This window comes from Siniperca chuatsi, linkage group LG22 (genome assembly GCF_020085105.1).
Source record: "Siniperca chuatsi isolate FFG_IHB_CAS linkage group LG22, ASM2008510v1, whole genome shotgun sequence".
Lineage (NCBI taxonomy): Eukaryota > Metazoa > Chordata > Actinopteri > Centrarchiformes > Sinipercidae > Siniperca > Siniperca chuatsi.
In genome coordinates this window covers 8747967-8769270 of record NC_058063.1, presented here as the reverse complement: position 1 = coordinate 8769270, position 21304 = coordinate 8747967, and the positions used below count along the sequence as shown (strand labels likewise).

The following is a 21304-nucleotide window of genomic DNA, read 5'->3' as shown; positions in this document are numbered from 1 at the left end:
TATATTACAGAAGTGGGAGGTGGAGTGTTAGAAAAAATCTGAAAAAAAAAAACAGGCGTCAGACAGAAAAAGAGGGCAGACAAACTGTGCTAGACATGGTGGACTTTCGTCAGGGGGAGGGAGCGTTCCAGGGGGAGGAACCATTTTAAAGACCATTGTAAACTTTTACAGGCATATACAGGGGTAAACACATGACACTCACAAATACATGCATACACAAAGATGCATAAAATCAAACACACATCCACACACTCATGCACGAGGACCCCCTTACTTACAAGTTTTCTTTAACAAGGATACCTAAGGACATTATATATGGCCCATACAAACACTGTTATCATTATCACAGTGGCAGTAACACTCATGAAGATATGGGACCAAAGAATACTCACCGCCTTGAAATGATGCAATGCACCAGAGCCACCAGATAAGCATTTAACTGACCTAAATAGTAGAGGTGAATTATAAGCAAACATGATGACATAGGAGAGACGACATATTCTCTGCAGTCAGTATGAAAATCAACTTATGTCTGCATAAGATAAATAGAACATTTAGTTGTTGTTTTTTGGCAAAGTTATGCAAAGTTGTTAGTTGGTGACATCTGAGCTGACCCACTCTCTCACTCAGATACTGTACACACTAACCCCCCCCTCACACATACATTCACAATGCCTCTTTCCCAGCATCTTACAGGACACAGTCACACAAACACACGCACACAAACACTGTAGTTAACCATCAACAGGTCAATTCTGGGCACACAAGTACTCGGACGGCTGTAAGAGAGGAGATGGTCTACCAAGGTCAATATTAGCCCATTATGGTGTTATATCAAAACCTTTCAACAAGCTGTGTGTGTCTGTCTCTGTGGATATGTGTGCTCATGTATGTCTGTCTTTGTGAGGACAAATTTGAGTTTTAGACTTTAAGAGCGAGGAAAGTGAGGACAATTCGGCTTGTCCTCACTTCTTCAAAGGGCTGTGTGAGAGTTAAAGGAACGGTTTCATGTTTTGGAAAATACACCTTTTCGCTTTCTTGCCAAAAGTTAGATGGGAAGATCGATACCACTCTCATGTCTGTCTTTTAAATATGAAGCTACAGCCTGAAGACAGTTAGCTTAGCCTAGCACAAAGACAGGAAACAGCGGGAGACAGCTAGCCTGCAGCACCTCTAAAGCTCACAAATTAACATATTAGATCTTGTTTGTTTAATCGATGTAAACGCGGCAAGTTGTGTTCTTACTGAAGTCAGAAACATTGAAAAACAGCCGTAAGGTTCCAAATTTTATTCAAATGTTAAATGCATAAGAAACATTTAAATATGTGACACATTTAATTACACAAATTACAACAAAAACATACAAAAAATGATCATGTTTTCTTAAAATATGTTTGAAAAATATACTGAACTTAGAATTTAATTTGTATGAAAAAACAGCTTTGATGAGTCTTAGACCTCAGTTCTAGTAATGCTTTTGGGAGAGTTAAACACTACTGCCAGTTGATTGGCTCTTTTCCCCCCACTGTCCCAGCTCCTACATCGTCTTTCCCTTCTGTGTTGCAATAGAAGGTAATGGGGTCAGGACCATGTCCAAATGAGCCCCAAGACTGGTGGAAAGGTAAGACAGTGGTGGGCTCTCTTTGATTTGAGTCACCACCATCAATATTAGTGATTACGTGAGAGTTTGAAGCAGCGATGTTGCTATATGTTACCACGGTGGTGGGATGCAGGACACTGGCATTGCTGGGAGTGTTGGCTACAGAGCTGAGGACATTGTCTGCATTGCTGTTGTTGCTTGGCGTTCCAGCGAGGCCAGAGGAGGAAAAGGTCTGGGGCGGGAGCAAATTACTGCCTGGGATGGGCATGAGGTTGGTGGGATGACTGAGAGCCAGACGCTGGGTGAGGAGCTGGTGCTGCAGCCGCCTGTCGGTCCAATCCTCCTGAGGCTGGCGATGGATCTTCATGTGAGCATTACGGGACTTGATTTTATAGAACATCCTGGGGCAAGGAAAGAGGAAACAGAAAGACACGGTTGAAAAGAAGACTTGAAAAGCCAAACACAGAGACAGTTTGTGTTGGAGCTTGCTCTGGTATGACTGGTCCTACTCACTTGCCACACAGCTTGCAGGGGAAGAAGCTGGCCAATGAGGGCGCAGGAACCGCCTCCTCCAGTCCAAACGGTCTGTCCACTGGCTGACAGATGGGTGTTATCTATGAAAAGAGAACCAATTGTAAGCTACCTTGGTGTGATTGATTTGTCGAGCTGCATTCCACACCAGATAACCATTTAATGCATTTAACTCATTACACAAGACTACACAAATACTCCATATTTTTTCCTACGCCAAGCACACTATTCTATAGTCCTACCTGTCAGGGATCAGAATGCATGACGCAGTGGAGCCCACAGAGTATCATGGGAATAGCCAAAAAACCACAGGACAACAACAACAGGAAACAAGATAATGACAGGAAAAGGGTGAGCACTAACGCTAAAGGCTGATATTAAAACGCAAACTAAAAGAAACATCAGGGACATCAGCGGGGTACCAGAGTCCCTGGATCAGCTGGGACATTTTGACAAGAGGCAAAAAGATGTTAACACTAAATTCCCGACTGCTTCTTTCAGGTGTTTCTTACACTTTTCTGCTGCTCCATCTCTCCATTTCTGTTCTCCTCCTCCTTCTGTTTCTTCTGCTTGTCCAGGAGCCTCTTGCTCAGGTAGTAAAATTCAACACATTGGCACACGGTCTTAGTCTTCACCTGCAACATACACACACAAACACACACATAGTGAATACTTAGCACTCAAAAATCAACCTGACAGTGTAACTTTTTCTACCTCAGCTTGATTCCAAATATATTAGCCAACATATTTCAGAAAATATCAATAATAATAATAATATATCAAGCTGACACATTCAATAACATACTGTAAAGTGGCATCTCCAGCCTTTTATTTAGTCAGTGAGTTTTCGAGTGCTAATTTTGTGAATCAAGTTGCAACATGCAGTCATTTTAATAGCTGCAGAAATAGTTAGAATTTCTACGTGTGTAGTTATACGTACAGTCCATGTCACTTTTAGGCTTGTGCAAAGACAGATTAGAAAAGGAAAGCACTGAGAAGGTAACCATTAAAAGAATGCAGCATAAATAACAAGCAATAGTTATACCATTTTCTGTATGAGTGAAAATTCTTTTCCATAAGTTCCCAGAGCTGCACTGAAAAGACTTTTTTCACTGTCTGTCCAAAAATCACTACCTGCAGAGGGAGAGAGAGGAGGGTGAGAGGCAAAGCATGAGAAACAATTCAAAAACAAACACCAACAGGTCATCCTGCAGTGCACGGCTTGCTGCAATGCCAAGAAATGCAACCACTGTCGGGAAACGTATAAAGTCCTGCAGGAAATCGACAATAACTGGTGAAAGAAATGGGAGATGATGAGTCTGATACCACTGTCACTGTGGATTGTAATGACTCTGCTTTAACAATGCAACTTGCATGTACCTATGCTTAATAGCTGGGGGGGGTCATGGGAAATGCCAGGGATTTTAGACATCTAAATGTTGTTAAGCTGTTGTTAGGTGGTGGAGAACCATTAAATGCACCAAAGAGACAAAGACAGAGAGAGGGGGGTGGGGTGGGTGGCATGCGATTTTTTTTGGGCTTCTACAAAGGCTACTATTGTACGTACAGTGGAAATGGTTACTCCTTTGCTGACTCACATTTGCACATGCATACAACTGTTGACTGTTGTAGAGAAACACTAAACTTCTTTCACTGCAACACATTTTAGTTCATTTTACTTTACCTATTTCTGTCCCCTGGTTAAATTTGACAAAGTTGCGATTTGATTTGAATACACCTCAAAAACATGACAGGGTGAGAGCGGAGTCAGCTCAGGTTAAATATCCATAACCAAGCCAAAGAGCTATCTGATTATCGGGTGATAATTTAGGAATGATCTTTCAACAGGCATAGGAAACCCATGAGTTAGATTGAGGTCAAAGGTTACCAGAGTAGTGGTAGTCTCCTGTTGGCAAGGGCTGTGAGAACAGCAGCATCTCCAGGGTGGCCTGCACAGGAGAGAGGGATGAAGGATGCAGAGAACAGACAGATGAGGCATGTAATGATTCTGAAGAGAATTAACTGGATATGAATGAGTGAGAAAGAAAAGAAAGAAAGAAAAAGAAATGACAAAGAGAATGAATAGGTGAGTAATGATGATAGGTGAGTAAGTCACGATGTATGGAGGAATGATGAAAATGATGGCATGAGTGCATAGTAAAAGAATGAATGAGGAATAAAGAAAAAAAAACTGTATTAATATTCCTCTTCACTGCTTACCATTGTGTTCCCCTGACAGTAGTGCAGACAGTATAGCGCCAGCTCTGTGTTACTGCCCCCTCCTGGTACGCAGCTGGAACTACACATGGACAACAGCTTTTCCACTGTGCACACACACACACGCGCACACACACACACACAAAGATGTCCGCAGTTAGCATAATAAACAATTAACTGATTTTTATGTTTTCAGAGTCTAACTTCTATCAGGGTCTATCTAACAGTTCTCCATCATACAGTTCATTATAGGTACACTAAAATATTAGATTCATATTCTAGCAGGTCGCTGTAGCTTGTAACTTATCGGTTGCTTGTAATGTTGAAGAAATGAGAATTCACTGGCATTTTCTGTGCTATTATTACTCCAAGCTACACAAAATGTGGTGCTTTTGTTTTCTCCGGGCATTTTTAGATGCGAAACCTCTCGATGAGCTGTAGGTGAAACTCACTCACTCACAGGATCACGATTAGCTAGGCGGGGATAGGAGCCATGCTGGCCAAGCTTGGACTTAAGGCTGCTCCTGGCTAATGTCCGGCATGGACGAAATGGGCTGGCCAAGCAATGGGAACCAGAGACTGTTGTGCCCACATCTTTACAGAGACCTGCTCCATCAACATCCCGGATCAAGCACTCGACGGGCAGACCGTGTTCCAAGCCGAGACACAGAGCGCAAGACTCCGACAAGATGAAAGCAGGAGGACTCTGCGTTTACATCGATGATGCTTGGTGCTCAAACGCAGGCAAAGGTGATGGACACTTTCACAAATGTCGAACTTTTTATGTGAAGATGGAAACCTTATTATCATCACTATCTCTATCTGCTGTTTACATTCCACCAGACCCAAATTCAAATAATGCGCTGCAGAATTATTTCCTGGGTGTATACGCGTATATAAGTGTATAAATAACTGTATATATTGTTTTATTTTACTTATTTTATGTTACCTTATTTTAATATGAATTTAATTATCTGTTATGTTCTACGTGTGTAGCATGAAGGGACTACAAACTTTCATTTCATTATACAACCTTGTGTTATAAAATGATAAATAAATTACCTTGTACCTATTCAGTGTCTGACTAACTGTGAAATATGGTCACAATCTCCCCTTCTGTGTTTTTCCAGCACAACATGATGTCACAGTGAAGTTGACCTTTGACCTTTTGGGTAAAAAAATGTCATCACTTCATTGTTGTATCCCATGAAACATCTGTGTGAAATGTTGTCATAAATACTGCATCAACTCTTGAGTTATGGCCAAAAACGTGTTTTGTGAAGTCACAGTGACTTTGACCTTTGACCTATGACCACCAAATTCTAATCAGTTGATCCTTGAGTCCAAGTGGATGAGATATTGCGTTCAGGAAAATGGGACAGATGGATGGACAACCTGAAAACATAATGCCTCCGGGCTGTCGCCGGCGCGGTTGAAAAGCTGTATATTAGCATGCTGTTTACCTTGGTCTTGTAAGTTGGTACTCTCCTCCAGTTTGTCCCACGGTTTCCAGAGCAACTGTTCCCTTGGAGATTCCGCCTCTGGTGACCATACCCCTGACCCCTTGCCATCCACAAAGCATGAAGGAAGCTCTGCCTGGAAATCATGACCTACGTTGACATGCCTAGAGAGAAGGAAAGAAGGCAGGAAAGTGAAAGGGAGAAAGTGAAAAAAGATAATGCCTAAATACTAATACCCTCACTGAGGGTGCATATTTTTCTAAATTTGTATTTTTAATTACAATTATCAATTATGATTTGTTTAATCTGCATGTGTATCTAAATCTGCAACAAAATACACACAGCGATTGACAGTCAGAGGATACATCTGCCAGATAGTTTTTTTTTTCCATTTAACGCACTGTCTTGCAAAGAGAAAAGTAAAAAAACAAAACAATCTTGGACTTGCACAAGAATCTAGATCTACAATAAAAACACTAATCACGCGTTCCTTGGCCTAACTCTTCACCATGTTTTTGAGACATCATGCCAACTAATAAAAGACCTCAAGCAAATTTTCCTTCATGATTTTAAGACGGTGTAGTCCCTCATTCATCCAGGAGTGTTCTATTGTAGAAAAGGTTTCAGTTGTAGTCTGATTACTGATTACTGGGCCATCATGGAAACAATTAGGTCAGTTTCAGGTGAAACCAGCTAATCAACAGATACTCAGGTAGATTCCTTCCTGAGGGCAGGGCTTATGTAACACGGAGTAGCTTAAATTTCTAGTTCCCGTCCCATTTTTTCACAATTGAGAATGACTTCCGGATGGGAGCCGAAACGTCTTGATTCTGAAAACAGTGTCCAGATGACTACGACTGAAACCTTTTCTACGACTTCATGATTTTACTTACGGTAAAACACCACACTCTTCTTCCTTTTCTCCACATGCTGTTTCCTCCTCTCTGTGATGGAGATATGGGAGGGAGGAGTACAGCCCCTTCCCCCTGCGTGCAGGATTGAGGAGGGGTCGAGGAGTGTAGCAACCCCTCTTTTGACCCCTGCTGGAGTGAAGGATACTGGGAAATGGAGTTCCAGTGTAGATTGGGAAGGCTTGTTGCTGTAAGAACACAAGGAAAAAGCATTTACACTGTTAGCCTTGTCTTTTTTGGATTAATACACAGTCAAAAACAAAAGCCAGAAATAAAAATGTAATGTGTGTACAACTGAAGTTCTAAAAGCTGAAGTATTTCGACCTAATGTTTGTGGTGGTAACAGGCATCTAAAACAGCAACTCCTCAAAAATGTATTCTAAGCCAAATTGATTGCCATTTCATTTCTGTGTATCAAATACAGAGACAAGTCCATGACATATTTAGCCTAGTTTGGAAACAGGAGAAACAACTTGTCTAGCCCAAAGCTCATGCCTCTCACCAACACCAAATCTATCTCATTACACACTGCATCTATTCATCACGTCTAAAATAAAAACCCAGACTGTGGTTTTAGAAGCAGTACTGCAGCTGGAGCAAATGTCATTTCTTGACAAACAACCATGTACCCGCCCACTACATCTGCACAGCTTGTCCAGCTGTAGTGATTGTTGCCTCCTCATTACCCAGTCTCTGGGTTTTGTTGATGGAAGAGTGACAACAATGTTCAAACCTAGCAACCCCACTGTGAAAATGTTGCTTCTAAAGAAGCAGTGGATGTTCATAAGAGCTTCAAAAACACAATGTCTTGTTTTTACATTTGTTATTTATTTTGTAACTCACAAAGCCTGTACTGGATACTTCCTGCAAAAACTAGAGTTTCAAACAGTCAACAGAATTGTCCTTCTTGACTAATAAAGAGAAAGCGGTAAAGACCCAATGAACGCGGTTCGGTGCGAGGTGAGGCGATGCAAAGTTTGTCCCCATTCATTTTCTATGGGACATGAACAATTCGCTTTGCAAGGCATTGTGGGATTCCAAGCGAAGAGGGACTGGCCAGCAATGTTAAAAACTTGAACTTGAAAAACAAATGAGGGCTAAATTCTCCAGGAAACTCCGTAGTGATTTGCTGAAAAACTGACAAAGAAAAAGTGATGTAGTGGTGGGACAGGAAGTTTAGTGTTTAGCTACCTGCAGTGGATGAATGTGGACATTAAGATCTTTTTTTGTACTTCTGGGATCCCTTTTTTATATATTACAGATACAAAGAAAAAGAAAGTGCTGCTTACAATGTCAAGTAAATTGTGGGAGAAAGTGCAGGTTGCTTATTTACACAATGTCTGCTAATGAGCAAGCTAGTCACTAGCTTGTGAACGTTGAGACGCCCACTGCGTTGAGCAGGAAGTGGCGAAGGCGATGTTGAGTGATTCGATTCGCTTCCAGTGGGTCTTCTAGTCAACAGCCATGCTAGTCTGTGAGCTAAATGCTAACGTCAGCATGCTAATGGCCTCACACTGACAATGCTAACATGCTGATGTTTAGCATGTATAATGTTTACCATGTTTACCATCTTAGTTTAGCGTGACAGCATGCTAACATTTGCAAATTAGCACTACACACCAAGTTGTTATTTGGTAATAAACCAAACTATAGGTTAAATTTTAATTAATTTTAAGCCACACAAAATTTTGTGTGGCTAAAATTATATTAAGCCAGCTAGTAGAGGATATGAATCAACTGAAGGTTTCCTAACTTGAGTGTAGGCTCACAACCTGGCAACCTGATTATCAATAATTTTGACCTCAGCTGGACCTCAAAGTCCTGGATGCATAAACACAAAACTGGTATTGCTCTTCTTGTCTTACACTCAGCAAGAGGAAATGCACAATCATATTTCCCCAAATGTCAAACTGTTTCTTTAAATTTGTTCAGATTGTTTCCCGTGGTGAAAAATAGTACAAGTGCCATGCTGTACCTGTAGCTGTGATTGATTCATAATGGCTGGTCCATTCTTTACTTTCGGGGTCACCATGTAAGGGGCAATCTTTTCTGCTGCCTCAAAATGTTGGCTGGAAAGGTGAGTAGGACGAGTGGGAAGATGGAAGGAGGAATGGAGGGATGGAGCATTGGAGGGACAGAGAGCTCTGGGTGGGTGGATGGATGACCGGTGGGAAGAGGAAGTGAGGAATGGCGATTCTGGAGACTGAAGGATGTCGTGTGAGGCTGGAAAAATGAGAGGGGGGAGGACAAGAACAGTAGAAAACAGAGGAAAGTCATGGTATTATCATGATGTTGTCAATGCTCCATACGGACACTGTCAGACAGGAAAGCGTTACACCAGACACTGACAGAATCTGTTTGTTATTTGGAAACACTAATCAATTCCTGTGAATACCCACATATGAATTCAAAGCACGCATACAGTCATTCTGGATATACACATGCTGGTTATCATATTTCATTTTTCACATGATGTAAAATGGTACAAAAAAGATTACAAATGGTTACATATGTGAACCTGTGAAAAGTTAAAATGTAATTTGCATATGGGAAATGGGAAATTTCACAAGCTCACCTACGAAAACCCACATGTCCCATAAATTTACATGTGGGTATTAACCTGTGGTTTTTTTTGTCAGGGGGGAAAATTAAGTTCATTTAAATTACTTCATGTTTAAGTACTCTAGTCTATTGTTCTATTGTTCTATGTTCCTTCTTAAACAGCTATGACAGACTCCAGATAAACTTTTATCCATTTTTTATTCTTCTTCTTACTATTATACTTTCATTCACAAAAATGCACACACAATACCTTACCTGTGGTGTTGCCATAGTCACTACCATGAGAAGATCTCAGGTTGCTCTTGATGTTGCTGGGGTCGTCTGACAACTGTGGCAAGCAATGTGACAGCAGTGGAAACTTCCATATCATCCCAGAGGAATGGACAGATGGGAGAGACTGAAGGCGGGAAGCGAAAAACTGGAGTGTACCAAGTGATTCTCCCCCCTGGGACACTGAATGTCCGGTGCCCCCGAATGCAATGGGAGAGTCCATTTTGGAGGGAGAGTGAGAGGGAGCTGGAAGAGGTGTGGGAGGAGGACTAAGAACTGAAGACATGAGGTGAGACGATGTGGGAGGAGAGGGGAAAGACGGCAGAGAGGGGTGAGCGGGTGAAGAAGAGGAGGAGGGAGGCAGGTAGGAGTCTGAATCAAAAGCACAGCTATGCCTTGACTTGACCAATCCAGGGCTTTCTCCTCTCCTTACTCCAAATTCCCAAATCTGTCCAGAGGAATCCCCACTGGGAATCACAGGGAATCTTCTCTTTCGCTGGGAGAGGAACGCCTCAGAGAAGGAATCCAGTTTCTGAGTGTACGCACCGCTGCTGATGTTGATAGGTGATCTCTGTGGTAGGCACCCTGAGGCCAAAGTTAGGTTGTCTGCTGTTCCTCTCCACCTGCCCTCTCCAGTCTGACTCGAGGGAGAGACACTGCTGAGCCAGGATCCCTCAACCTCTGCAGGTTGAAGCTGATCCTCACCTGAGCCACAGCTGGACCCATAATCTTCTTCTCTTCCTAAATAATTATCACTCACTCTTGAATCGGTCCTACAATAATCTACACTGCTGTCATGAAAGCTCCCTGCCACACTTCTGTTGTAGGAAGTCATTTGTTTAGTAAAGTGGCTAACATTAGCCTCCCTATTGTAAACTGTTTCATTTTTAGTTTCACAGCTAACATGGGCATAATTGTTATAGTTTGCTCTGAGTTTACGCCTGAGTCCTTCCTCATTGCCACAATTCATGGTGTAATCATCATTAGCGTTAACGTTACTGTAGCAATCTTTACTATAATAATCGTCTGCAGGGCTTTCGCAACTCTCCCCATCCTCCCAAACTTCCTCTTTTTTGCCATACCAAGTGTCAGCAAAATGGCTGCCCAACCCGCTTTCTCCATCAAGTTGGCCTCCCAAGTTAGCATCTCCATCCAAACCGCTGCCACTTGTGTTTAGCAAGCCTCTGTCACCTCCACAGCTCCCCCGCCGTCCCCCAGAAGAGGTGCTTGAATTTGGGAAGGAGGTTGTGGATTCTTCCCCTCTACTTCCATATTGATCCTGGGGGTCCAGGGCAGACTGAGAGGATGGGTATCCCACTTCGGGGCTTTGAAGGCCGGGCAAAGTGAGGTGAAAGGATGGGTGATGGCAATGGTGGTGGTGGTTCGGGAAGGATTGGGTGGATGAACGGTCCTCCATGATGGCTCGCTGGGTGTAGCTAGAGTGCCTACAGGGATACAGACAGAAACATGGTGTAAGTATAAATGAAGGCAAGAGTTGTTGCATCTCCAAAATCCTCTGTCTGTGGTTTAAACTAATGGCGCCTTTTTTATTCCAAACGAAGCTCTGACTAGCAGTTTTTAGGATGCATATTCCTGTTGAGCATTTATGCTAACACAGTCTACCTCGACTGATGCTATTTGGTTTTGTTTGCCCTCAAAAGCAGGTGAGAGATTATCAGATGTGACTGGAAATGTCTGCAACGCAGTCTGAAGAAAAACGCATGAACACGTGTGCCGAACTGATGCTGCAGGTGAAGAAGAAGCTCAAGAGAAAGTAACTTTGCTAGCAGATGTAATGCTACGTTAAACAAAACCATTGCAATTAGAACATTTAAAAACAATGTTTCAAGCGCAAGGCAGCTTGTTAGAAATTCACTTTATATACATACAGACGTTTACACAGCCTATGTACCAACAAAGACTTAAATGTTTAAGTCTTTGTTGGTTTTTCTTTCTTTCTTTCTTGAAACCACATTCTGCTCTAAATAGGACAGCGCGTGAGTCAGAAAGAGAAAGAACGAAAGAAGATGAGATGAAGAGACAAATAGACTGTATACGTTTTGAGGTTGTTTTTTTTTACCAGTCCTTGGCGCTTAATTTCCTTTTCACATTTGTTTGTCCTCTGTTGTTCACGTTTTTGGGTCCTGGTTGTTCTTCTGATTTTCTTCATTGTTCTCTCTGACTTTTTTTGCTCTTTTGTCCTTCAGATTTTCAGCCTCGTCTCACATAGTCCTTCCTATCTGTCGCTCTCTCTCTCTCTCTATCTCTCTCTCTTTGCTGTGTATCCTTTGACAGCACACACACACTCTGTCGCACATACCTAAAGCAAAATGGACACACACAACAACTCACAGACCACATACACTGTCTTTTTCAAACACACACACACACACACACACACACACACACACACACACACACACACACACACACACACACACACTCGTTTACTCACTCAATTACTCACTGAAACACACGTACATGTACATATGCCCACACACATTCTGACTTTCACACTCTCACAGACACACACTTGCAGGTGTCAGAGGGGACCAGCGGGTAGTGATGTTGCCTCTTTGCCTTTTCGTCGTCGTGGTAACCACATCCTGAGGAAACAAACGCTGACGGATCTCCCTCCTTTCAGCTATCTTTATCTCTCTGCCCCCCTCCTCCATCTCTCTGTCTCTCTTTCCGTCTCTTTGCCTGTCCTTATCTCTCTCTGTCTCTGTTTCTGTCTTTCTCACCATGCGCTGAACTTTGTTTTCTCTGTCTCTCTCTTGTCCTGCCTTTCTTCTTCTGTCGTTTGCTTGCATCTTGTTATCTCTCGGCTTTCGTCAGTCTTTGCGTCTCTTCTGCTTTTCGGTGTGCATCTATGTTCTTTTCTAGTGTCCCACCCCCCTTTTGGCTCTCTTCTCCTTTTTTGTATTTCTTTTTGTGTATTTCCTTTCTTTCAAGACATTTATGCTGAGGTTGAGTTACTAAAACACTTTGGGATGTGTACAAAAGGCTTCAATGTTAAAAAACTTTCTAATCACCAATTGAAATGTGCTTTTTACACCTTTAATTACATAAATACACACTTATTATATAGGGTGTATGTATAAAGCACTACTGTGGTTGACCTTTGTAAAGTATTTGGCTGCGTAAGGTGTAATAAAGGTGTGTGTATGTGTGAAAAATTCATGTATAAGTGTCTTTCAGAAGTCACTTAAGTGTGTGCTTGTACATTAGTGCTTCTATATGTGTGTATGTACATGCATACATCTTTGTGTGGATACATACAGTACATTTTGTAAGTGTGTGTGTATGTGTGTATGAGAGAGTGCGTGTGCAGAGGCGGTAGCGTAGATGTTTACCAGATCAAGATTCTCCGGCTGAGTCAGCTGACAGGAAGTGAGAGAGAATGAAACAGGAAGGAAGACGGCAACAAATGCTGAGGTTCAGGGAACCCTCTAAACACCCTGCAGCCCCACCTACTCACCCACCACACACACATGTACATAACATGCCAGTATGCTGTTTGGTATCTTTGTTATGTCATGTAACCTTAAAACACCTACTCACTCATGCACATGTAACCTCAAACACGACCGCTGACAGGTCAACAAGTCTGTGATCAACTTCATTAATCTCACACACACACACACACACACACACACATACCCACATGCACACACAAGCCCGTTAAGACAGGGAACGATTAAGCAGTTTAAATAAAATTACTGGCGCTAAATTAAAGCGAACACTAATTTTCTTTGTCTGCAGGCTTGCAATTTGTGGTGAAAAAGTTATCAAAATGTAAAAATACTCCATTACTGTAAAAGTAAAAGACAAAAAGCTCTGAAATTTGAGAAGAAAGTACAAAAAGTACAAACCTCATCCCAAAGGATGGTAAATTAATGATTTATTAACATATTGGCAGTATTTTTATTTTGTTGGTCATCGGGGTGATGTTAGGTCTAACTCCTTCAAGCAGTTTTGTTATTAGTTGTTAAAAACCAAAGCAATTCATCTTATTTTATAAACGTCTTAATCTGCAGGATCACCTGCACAGTCACATTAAATTATTGTTGTAAAAAGTAAGTAGAAAGCAGTAAAAAGTAGAATATGTGAAGTAAATGTATAATGTGGAATAACGGTATATATGTATATGCTATATTCAGTAGTATATTATATTAAGTATAAGGTATGTATAATGTATATGGTCAACTAAAATATGTACAAAGTAAATCTCACAAAATAGAAATACTCAAAGGAAGTGTCGCTGCCTCCCAATTGCACGTACACCAAATGAGTTAATGTACTTCACTACTTTCTAAATCTGGAAAACTGTGTGAACATTGCATCAAAATTGACAGCATCTGTTGTAAATAACTGCATTCAAGGACTTAAATATCTTTCTGATAACAGTACAAATCTCCAAAACTGTTATTTGACATTCATTTCCACTGTTCTGAAGATTTTGTCCTTTGTTGAGTTAATACTAAACCTGTCAGCGGATTGTCACCCATTCAGTCTTGGGGCCCCTTTTAATCAAATTGGCAACATGCGAGCTGCTATTTGCAACATGAGATCATTTTCTTCTTGACACATTCCCCTCATCAAAACCAACACCATACTTGCGACACAACATACATGAGGATGCGAGACCCTGAAATGTATGTGCAATTTGTGTGACAATTGTTTGTGAAACGTGGCGCTGCCGCCATTTGCAATCTGCGTGCAAGCGGTGCTTGCAAATCGCTTTTGTGAAACGGATCCCTGTTTGGATTTTAAAAAGTGTTTAAATCCTAAATGTGCAGTCAATTTTGCATGTTTCAAATACAGTCCTTGAACAGATCATTTATTGGTAATAAATTTACTTGTTGTTTATGTTCCAACAAAGTAACTTCATCACGTTCCAGAGAGTGGACAAAAAGAGAGTAAGAAAAGAAGCAAAAGTGTGTGTGTCTGTGTGAGAGTGTCGGTGTGATCATGTTAATGCTGAGGTCACTCATACAGTGTGACTACTTCTCATAGCTGGAAACCTCAGCATTAACATGCATAATAGATAATTATGTGGTAACTACAACTTGTCTGACGCAATAACCTCAGTATTAGCATACATGATAATCTGGGAATATATGTTATTGATGTGTTATATCATGTTATATGAAGTCACTTCAGGCTGGTACAAATAACCTCACTACATTTCATTCAAATATTTTGAATCTGAAGGTTAAAATAATGTTCTTTTAAGATATTCAATAATTAAGTGCAGGGAAGAAAATCACAATTAATTAAATGAAAGATGTTTTTTGGAATAAAGCCCTACAAATATAGTCTTGCAAAGCTTAGTTCTGCACCTCAGTAAGGCGTCAAGTTCAGCCTTCAAAAGCCTAAACTTAAATAAAGTAGTTTCTTACAGTTTTTTGGACTTTTTGGTTTTTATAACTAAAATTCAGCACATCCCACGCTCTTTAGTGATTCTGACATGGTCTGCTAATTTGTCTCCTGTGTGTACGCATTTGCATACATTCGTGTTCGTGTGCACACAACCTTGACAAAACAGCCGAATAAAAAATGTGTGAATGAAAGGATGTGGGAGGATGGAAGGGGTGTGCGGAGGAGTGAATACGGGGGAGACGATTCTCTAGTTTTCTCTCAGATTCACCATAAAAACTTGCTGGAGCAGAGGAGGGGGAAAGAGAGATGCGCTTCTGGACTTTTTCTCTCAACTTTTTCTCCAGGCCGTCTCTTCGACACTGAGAAAAGAAGTGTTGACTGGCGGGAACAGAGTACCTGAATGGATGAGGGAGAACTCAAACCACCAAATAACATGAATCGTTATGTATCACAAAACACGAAACAGGCAATTTCACTAAAGTTAGCCGTGTTGACTACCGGCACTTAAACGATTATGCCAAGGTGTTTGTGGATTAAGCTCCTTCCCCTTCGATAACCTTGTTGTTATGTGGCGATGGTCCACGCTGACACTGTAGATGCATGTTTAACTGAGTGTAACATCACCTAAAAAGCATGATGGAGTATATGAAATACTGAACACACAGTAGTGAAACTGCTACCAAACTGCGCATCACACAAGAAGTAGGTGAAAGAGATTTTTTTTTTTCCAAAATGGTAGTCTTTTCCTTTAATAACTTTTTAGACAAACCCTAAAAAGCAACTCTGATTCAATAAATTCAAGAGATTTACTCTTGACAGTGTAGCCTATCTCAAAATGATCCCCATTTGTTAACTTTGGGAAAACAGTCCTGGAAAGTGTGTTAAAGACACCATTATGTCTAAAACACTGTCAGACAGTAATAACATTCTAGTAGACAGTTAAATCTAACTTATACATTCACAAGGAATTTAGGTTTGTGCAAAGCTTCGGTGCAGTGAAATTCTAATTTCTGTGTCGGATGCTTTTTGCCTGTAGCTTGGAATTTAGGATCAGTATTTGAGTCATATACACTTGCAAACAGATATTCACAGCTTTGTTATCGGGGCCCCTGGCAGGTTTGCTTGATGTGCACGAAGAGTTGCAGGAAAAGTTCTAAAACAGCTATATTGATTGTTTGAAGTATCCTAACAAAAAAATAATAAAGTTGGAAATATAGCATATTTTCCTTCTAATGCATTTGGTGCTCTTACAAAAGAATACATGTGGGCCTGAAAATCACATGACAGCTTGACAAGAGCTTTTACATCTAAAACAAGATCACAGGCCAGAAAATGTTCAGAGACCCCGCTGTGCGCACGTGTGGCTGCAATGCTACACACTTCTAAAGACTGCTACAGGCTTCTTTCATTTAAAATAAACCATTTCAGGCTGCATCACAGGAGGACCCACCTAAAAGAATCTGTAAAAAGTCCATAAAATGTTCGAATACTTGACTAGAGCACAGTGCGTAATTTGTCTTTGTTTCAACATATGCGGTTCCGGGGGGACATTCTAACGTTGTCAGTTTCAAATGATGGACCTTCATTTATCTATACAAGTGGGAAAAAGTGCCAAAAGTTGGCTATGCATTCCTATGGAAGCCCAGTGAAAAAGCTGCAATCTAAAACAAAACAAGGTGCGCTGATCGACCAAAACTGTCTAAAGCTGTTTGCTGTAGTCTCCCAAAATGACACAAATGAATGGCAACTCTACTATCATGTCCATCTGTTTGGTTGAAGTCCGTCATTTTATTGTGATCCCAAGTCTGATCACACAAAGCTGCAAAACATGTGACACTGCTGGTTCAGTATGATACTGATAATATGATACTTGCCATTTTTGTATTTTCCCCATACATACCAAAATACCAACAATCGGTATTCTAATTTATAATTGCAAAGGACTAAATTCTGAGTACACGAATCCATTCAAATAAACATTACAGAGGTCAACGGAAGCTGAGCTGAAAGAAGTAATCCGCACATTTTATGAATTTACAAACAGAATTAATGTGATATCGCCATTCGAGGGATTCTTCCTTTTCTTTAAGCTACAGTATTATTACATTATTACAATACAGTATTATGTATTTTTGCGCTTGGAAAACATATTTACTATATACCATATTTCAATAAATATTGAACTGGTCGCTGATGCACTGCTAAACATATTATAATTCTGGTGAGTGAATATGGCTAAATTGCCAGTAAAATGATTGACACAGAGTAAATAAGTAGAGCCATTAAGGATTGCATTTTTGCAGTCTTTAGAATAAAATGAATTACGGTCTATTTATTCTCCAGATAAAAAAAACACCAGTGTCACTGGCGGAAGGTGCAGCACTTCTTCGTCATTTTGGTCATCATGCATCGACTCAGAAACCTTTATTTATTTATAACTTTTACACATGAACCCAAATCACAGATTAGGGACCGGCCTATTTGAAAATGTCGTGTTTCTGAGAGCAAAAAAAGGAGTTGCACAGATCCTAATCAGTGCTATTATGTTCACCATGTGGAGCCATCCCATAATCATAACCAATTTCCCTATGAGGATCACTAGAGTTTTATTGTATCACAGCGTAAGCGTATGATGTTTACAGCGAAACATGTGATTATCAGTCTAGCCACTCCTGAAACCAGGTAGGTGAGCAGTGATCAGACAGTAATCGGTGGATTCATATTAACTAAGATCAGCGGTGAGGAGGCGAAGCACCTTGTATTTACATCCACTCACGGTCTGCCTGCTGGATGCATTTCTTTATTCCATTCTGATGGATGATGGATATCATTGACCTCTGTCCTCCCTCTGCATTACTGTAGCGTTCTACACTCCAGTTTTCCTACTGTTATTAGTTAATTATAGTTTTACACTTGACAGTGGCTCTGATGTAACTACAATAACACCGCAATGGAGTAATATAGCAAATATAACAAAGTCTAATATTGATAAAAAAAAGTTAATATTGAGTGCCTAGAATTTTTTATGTGTTATTTATTTACAGCTGTAAATCACTCGAGATGCAATTAGGATTTTTGACACAACACAAAGACAAATCTCTACAAATGGACCTAAATGAAGTACAGAGAGATATTTACCCCCCTTTCCTTTGACACTCTTAATTCATCACTGGGGCAGCTGATTGATTAGAAGGTGCATACTAATTTGAATGGCGATCATCTGTTTGTAGTTGAGGTGTGACAAGGGATTTTAGGTTTCGATTTCTGCACCATAAAGATAAAGGAATTTTGTAGGCTATTCCGCAATGACGTTACTGAGGAGCACCAATCAGGGGAAAAATGTTAGAACACTTTCAAGGAATTGGGTATGCCCTTCACTGTAAGTGTCTTCATGAGAAGCTAAGTAGAGAAGGAGGCCACTAAGAGGCCCGCGGCAACTGTGAGGGAGCTACAGGTTTCCATGGTTGAGACGGGAGACACTGTGTATACGACTACTGTTTTCCGGATGCTTCACCAGCGAAAAAACGTCACATGACATCTGAGGTACACAGCTGCACAGAAAAAGATGAAAAATAACACATTAGTATCCTGCAGTGGCCAAGTCAAAAGTCAGACCACAGTCCAATCCAGAATATGTGGCAGAACTTTAAATTGCTGTTCACTCACGGCCCCCAGTGCTACTTAACAGAGCTTGAGCACTATTGCAAAGAAGAAAGGGGAAAGATTGCAGCCTCAAGATGTGTAAAGATGATTCAGACCCATCCACAAAGCCTTCAGTCTATTATTGCTCCCATAGGCGCCTGTACTGTTCGAGGCGGGTGAGTTCTTAGTTAGTTAGTGTTTTAGTCCTTTGGGGTATGCTGAATACTTATAGGCATTGTATATCAGAAGCCCGATAGCTTAATATATATTTTTTTGAACAGTGGAATAGTTCTTTGAATCCTCCTTGATTGTCATACGTCTGTGGATACAACTGAACTGAACTGCACTGCAACCCAATCTTCTTCCGTTTCCTCGTTTCACCCCCTACTTCCAGACAGAGTGTGGAAGCCCATGAACACTGTTACTAAAGCCATTTAAAGAGGAATACTGTTGCAACGAGAAAGCAACTCGACTCAGATCTGGTTCCTCGGGGCTTTGATCGTCATGTTGAGCAGCTCAAATGATCAATACAGATGTTTTTAATTCGGGCCTTCGTTGGCACAGACTGACGCTTTACTTCATAGCGTAAAACACAAAAACGGCTGTTGCCCCCGTTCTGTCTGCAGATGTCAAAGAAGGTCACAAAATCAAGGGAGGTCAAAAATAGCAACAACAACACAAACTCTTCTTCAATTTGGATAGACTAAGTATTATACAGCCTCCAAAATTACAATGAAGTTGAACAACACCTCTCTAAAACAGTTTCAACAAAAAGTGACCATTATAACCTTATTTAAGTTAGGAGTTAGTACAGGGATGTTAGTTAGTTTTAGTTAGGGGTAACAAATGAACTGCTGAGCATAGATTCACACTCAAATTAATGCCGTCTGTGGTTACATCACAGATCCCCGCAAAACAATAACCTTAATATGTTTAACTGTCCCTGGGTCAGGGGGTAAGTTGAGGCCCTCTGGTTTATCATATCATGATATCTTTACAAAGTGTTCACAATGAACAAAGTCAAGCTTGCGGTTTTAAGCCTCTCTGTGTAAGAGCATGTTTGGTGGAAACAACCAGCATGTTACGGGTAACAACACTGAAATGCTACAAGTAATGTTGAGGCTCAGAACTCTATTGTATTGTATTGTACAGTGTGTCACTGTAGAAAAAAAGCACAATTTTGCAGCTACTTGTGCAATATGCATCTCTACATGGACTTGGATATTCAATGGGAGCACATTTTCAGATCAAAATGGCACTTTCATTAGAATGATTTGATAGATTTCGGTCCAAGTAATGTAAAAAAGCAGGAGAATCATTCTGAAGTTCATTTATATTTTCACTTTCACATATCTGTCTAAGTGCTAAATGTGCAAAACGGAACAAATATCATGGATCTCTTCCTAATATTGACTTGCAGCCCCTTATTTGTTCACAATGCACATCTCAACTCTTTAATTGAAAAATCTGTCTCCTCCTTTGTGACTGAATAGGGCAGATCCCTGAATTTGAACTGGATTTATCTACATTTAAATGTATTCATTTGGCAGATGCTTGTATCCAAAGCGACGTTCAAATCTAATCATTTAATCCATGAAATCCCTAAAAATGTTGTAAATTTTACTGGCTAAGTTAGTAAAAAAACGTCTCCCTTGGATAAGAGCGACTGTTAAATGATGCCAGATAAAGAAGACTCAGAGGGGACAGGTGTGTTTAAGTAGTATGCTACTAATGCTAATGTTGGGTTAAGTTCAACTCTAAACTCATTCTGAAAAACTCCTGCCTTATTGTGTTCTGCTTAAACAAAAGGAGAATAAAATGTATTCTTACCTGTTAAGTTGTCATTACGATGAGAGATGTGTCAGTGGCAGTAAAATGCATGTGTGTATGGTCTGCTGGTAGGTAGACATGTGTGTGAGAAAGGGGGAGGAGAGAGATGGCGAACAAGAGAGAGAGAGAGAGATGTAGTTTCACCAAAGATGATCGACCACGGCCGCTCTTTCAGTTGATCTTTCAGCCTTTCATCCACCTTGTCATAATGGCAGTGTGTGTATGTGTGTGTGTGCTTCATGTTCTTATATCCCGGTGGGGACTAACCTGAATGCACACTAAACCATGGGGACTTGTGTCACTGTGGGGACAAAAATGAAGGTCCCCACGGGTAGAGACTGCTTTTTGAGGTTTAAGACTTGGTTTTCGGGTACAAGTTACAATTAGGTTAAGATTAGGCACTTAGTTGTGATGGTTAAGCTTAGGGTAAGGGGGTAGGGAAAGCATTATGTCAATGACTGTCCCCCACAGGGATAGTGGAACAAACTTGTGTGTGTGTGTGTGTGTGTGTGTGTGTGTGTGTGTGGGTGTATGTGTGTTACAAGCTGTGTCATAGTGATGCTGGAAACAAGAGAAAAACACCCTAGTGTGTGGCTTCAACCTCTCTCACACACACATACATGCATACACTTTCAGTTTGAGTGGGTGTTTTTTCTCCCCTCTCATCCCTCATTTTCTCTTATGGTCTCTTTTGGTCTGTTGGTTATGTCTGTCTCACACACACACACACACAGACACACACACACACACGCACACACATCTTAATGTTATACACACACATAGAACCATTGAGAAAACCAAATACATACCGTACAGGCTCATAACCAGCACATCACTTTGAAAAATTCTTTGTCCAGGAGGTGTACATTTGCAGATAATCGAGGTCCGATGTCAGT

General features: G+C 40.8%; 1 protein-coding gene across 3 annotated transcripts; it reads right to left on the bottom strand.

Moving 5' to 3' along the window:
* Positions 1 to 1265: 1265 nt before the first annotated feature.
* On the bottom strand, positions 1266 to 20497 carry LOC122870499. 3 transcript variants are annotated; one of them, XM_044184727.1, is made up of 11 exons: positions 20409 to 20497; positions 9537 to 10996; positions 8695 to 8942; positions 6702 to 6907; positions 5812 to 5972; positions 4352 to 4455; positions 4020 to 4080; positions 3177 to 3265; positions 2644 to 2766; positions 2114 to 2214; positions 1266 to 2001 (listed from the first exon to the last, which is right to left on the bottom strand). In XM_044184727.1, the coding sequence occupies exons 2-11, from the start codon at positions 10966 to 10968 to the stop codon at positions 1494 to 1496; spliced, it is 3033 nt and encodes a 1010-aa protein (XP_044040662.1). In that variant the 5' UTR covers positions 10969 to 10996; positions 20409 to 20497; the 3' UTR covers positions 1266 to 1493. The 3 variants fall into 3 exon arrangements, with proteins under 3 accessions (XP_044040662.1, XP_044040659.1, XP_044040661.1); XM_044184724.1 differs by lacking the exon at positions 20409 to 20497 and adding an exon at positions 11609 to 12561; XM_044184726.1 differs by lacking the exon at positions 20409 to 20497 and adding an exon at positions 11632 to 12557.
* Between the last annotated feature and the right edge of the window lie 807 nt (positions 20498 to 21304).

Coding starts and splice junctions, on each gene's coding strand:
- LOC122870499 (XM_044184724.1), bottom strand. CDS start 11,721: ATGAAGAAAATCAGAAGAACAACCAGGACCCAAAAACGTGAACAACAG. Junction 8,943..9,536: donor TGACTATGGCAACACCACAG/GTAAGGTATTGT, acceptor TCATTTTTCCAG/CCTCACACGACATCCTTCAG. Junction 4,456..5,811: donor TACCAACTTACAAGACCAAG/GTAAACAGCATG, acceptor GTGTGTGCACAG/TGGAAAAGCTGTTGTCCATG.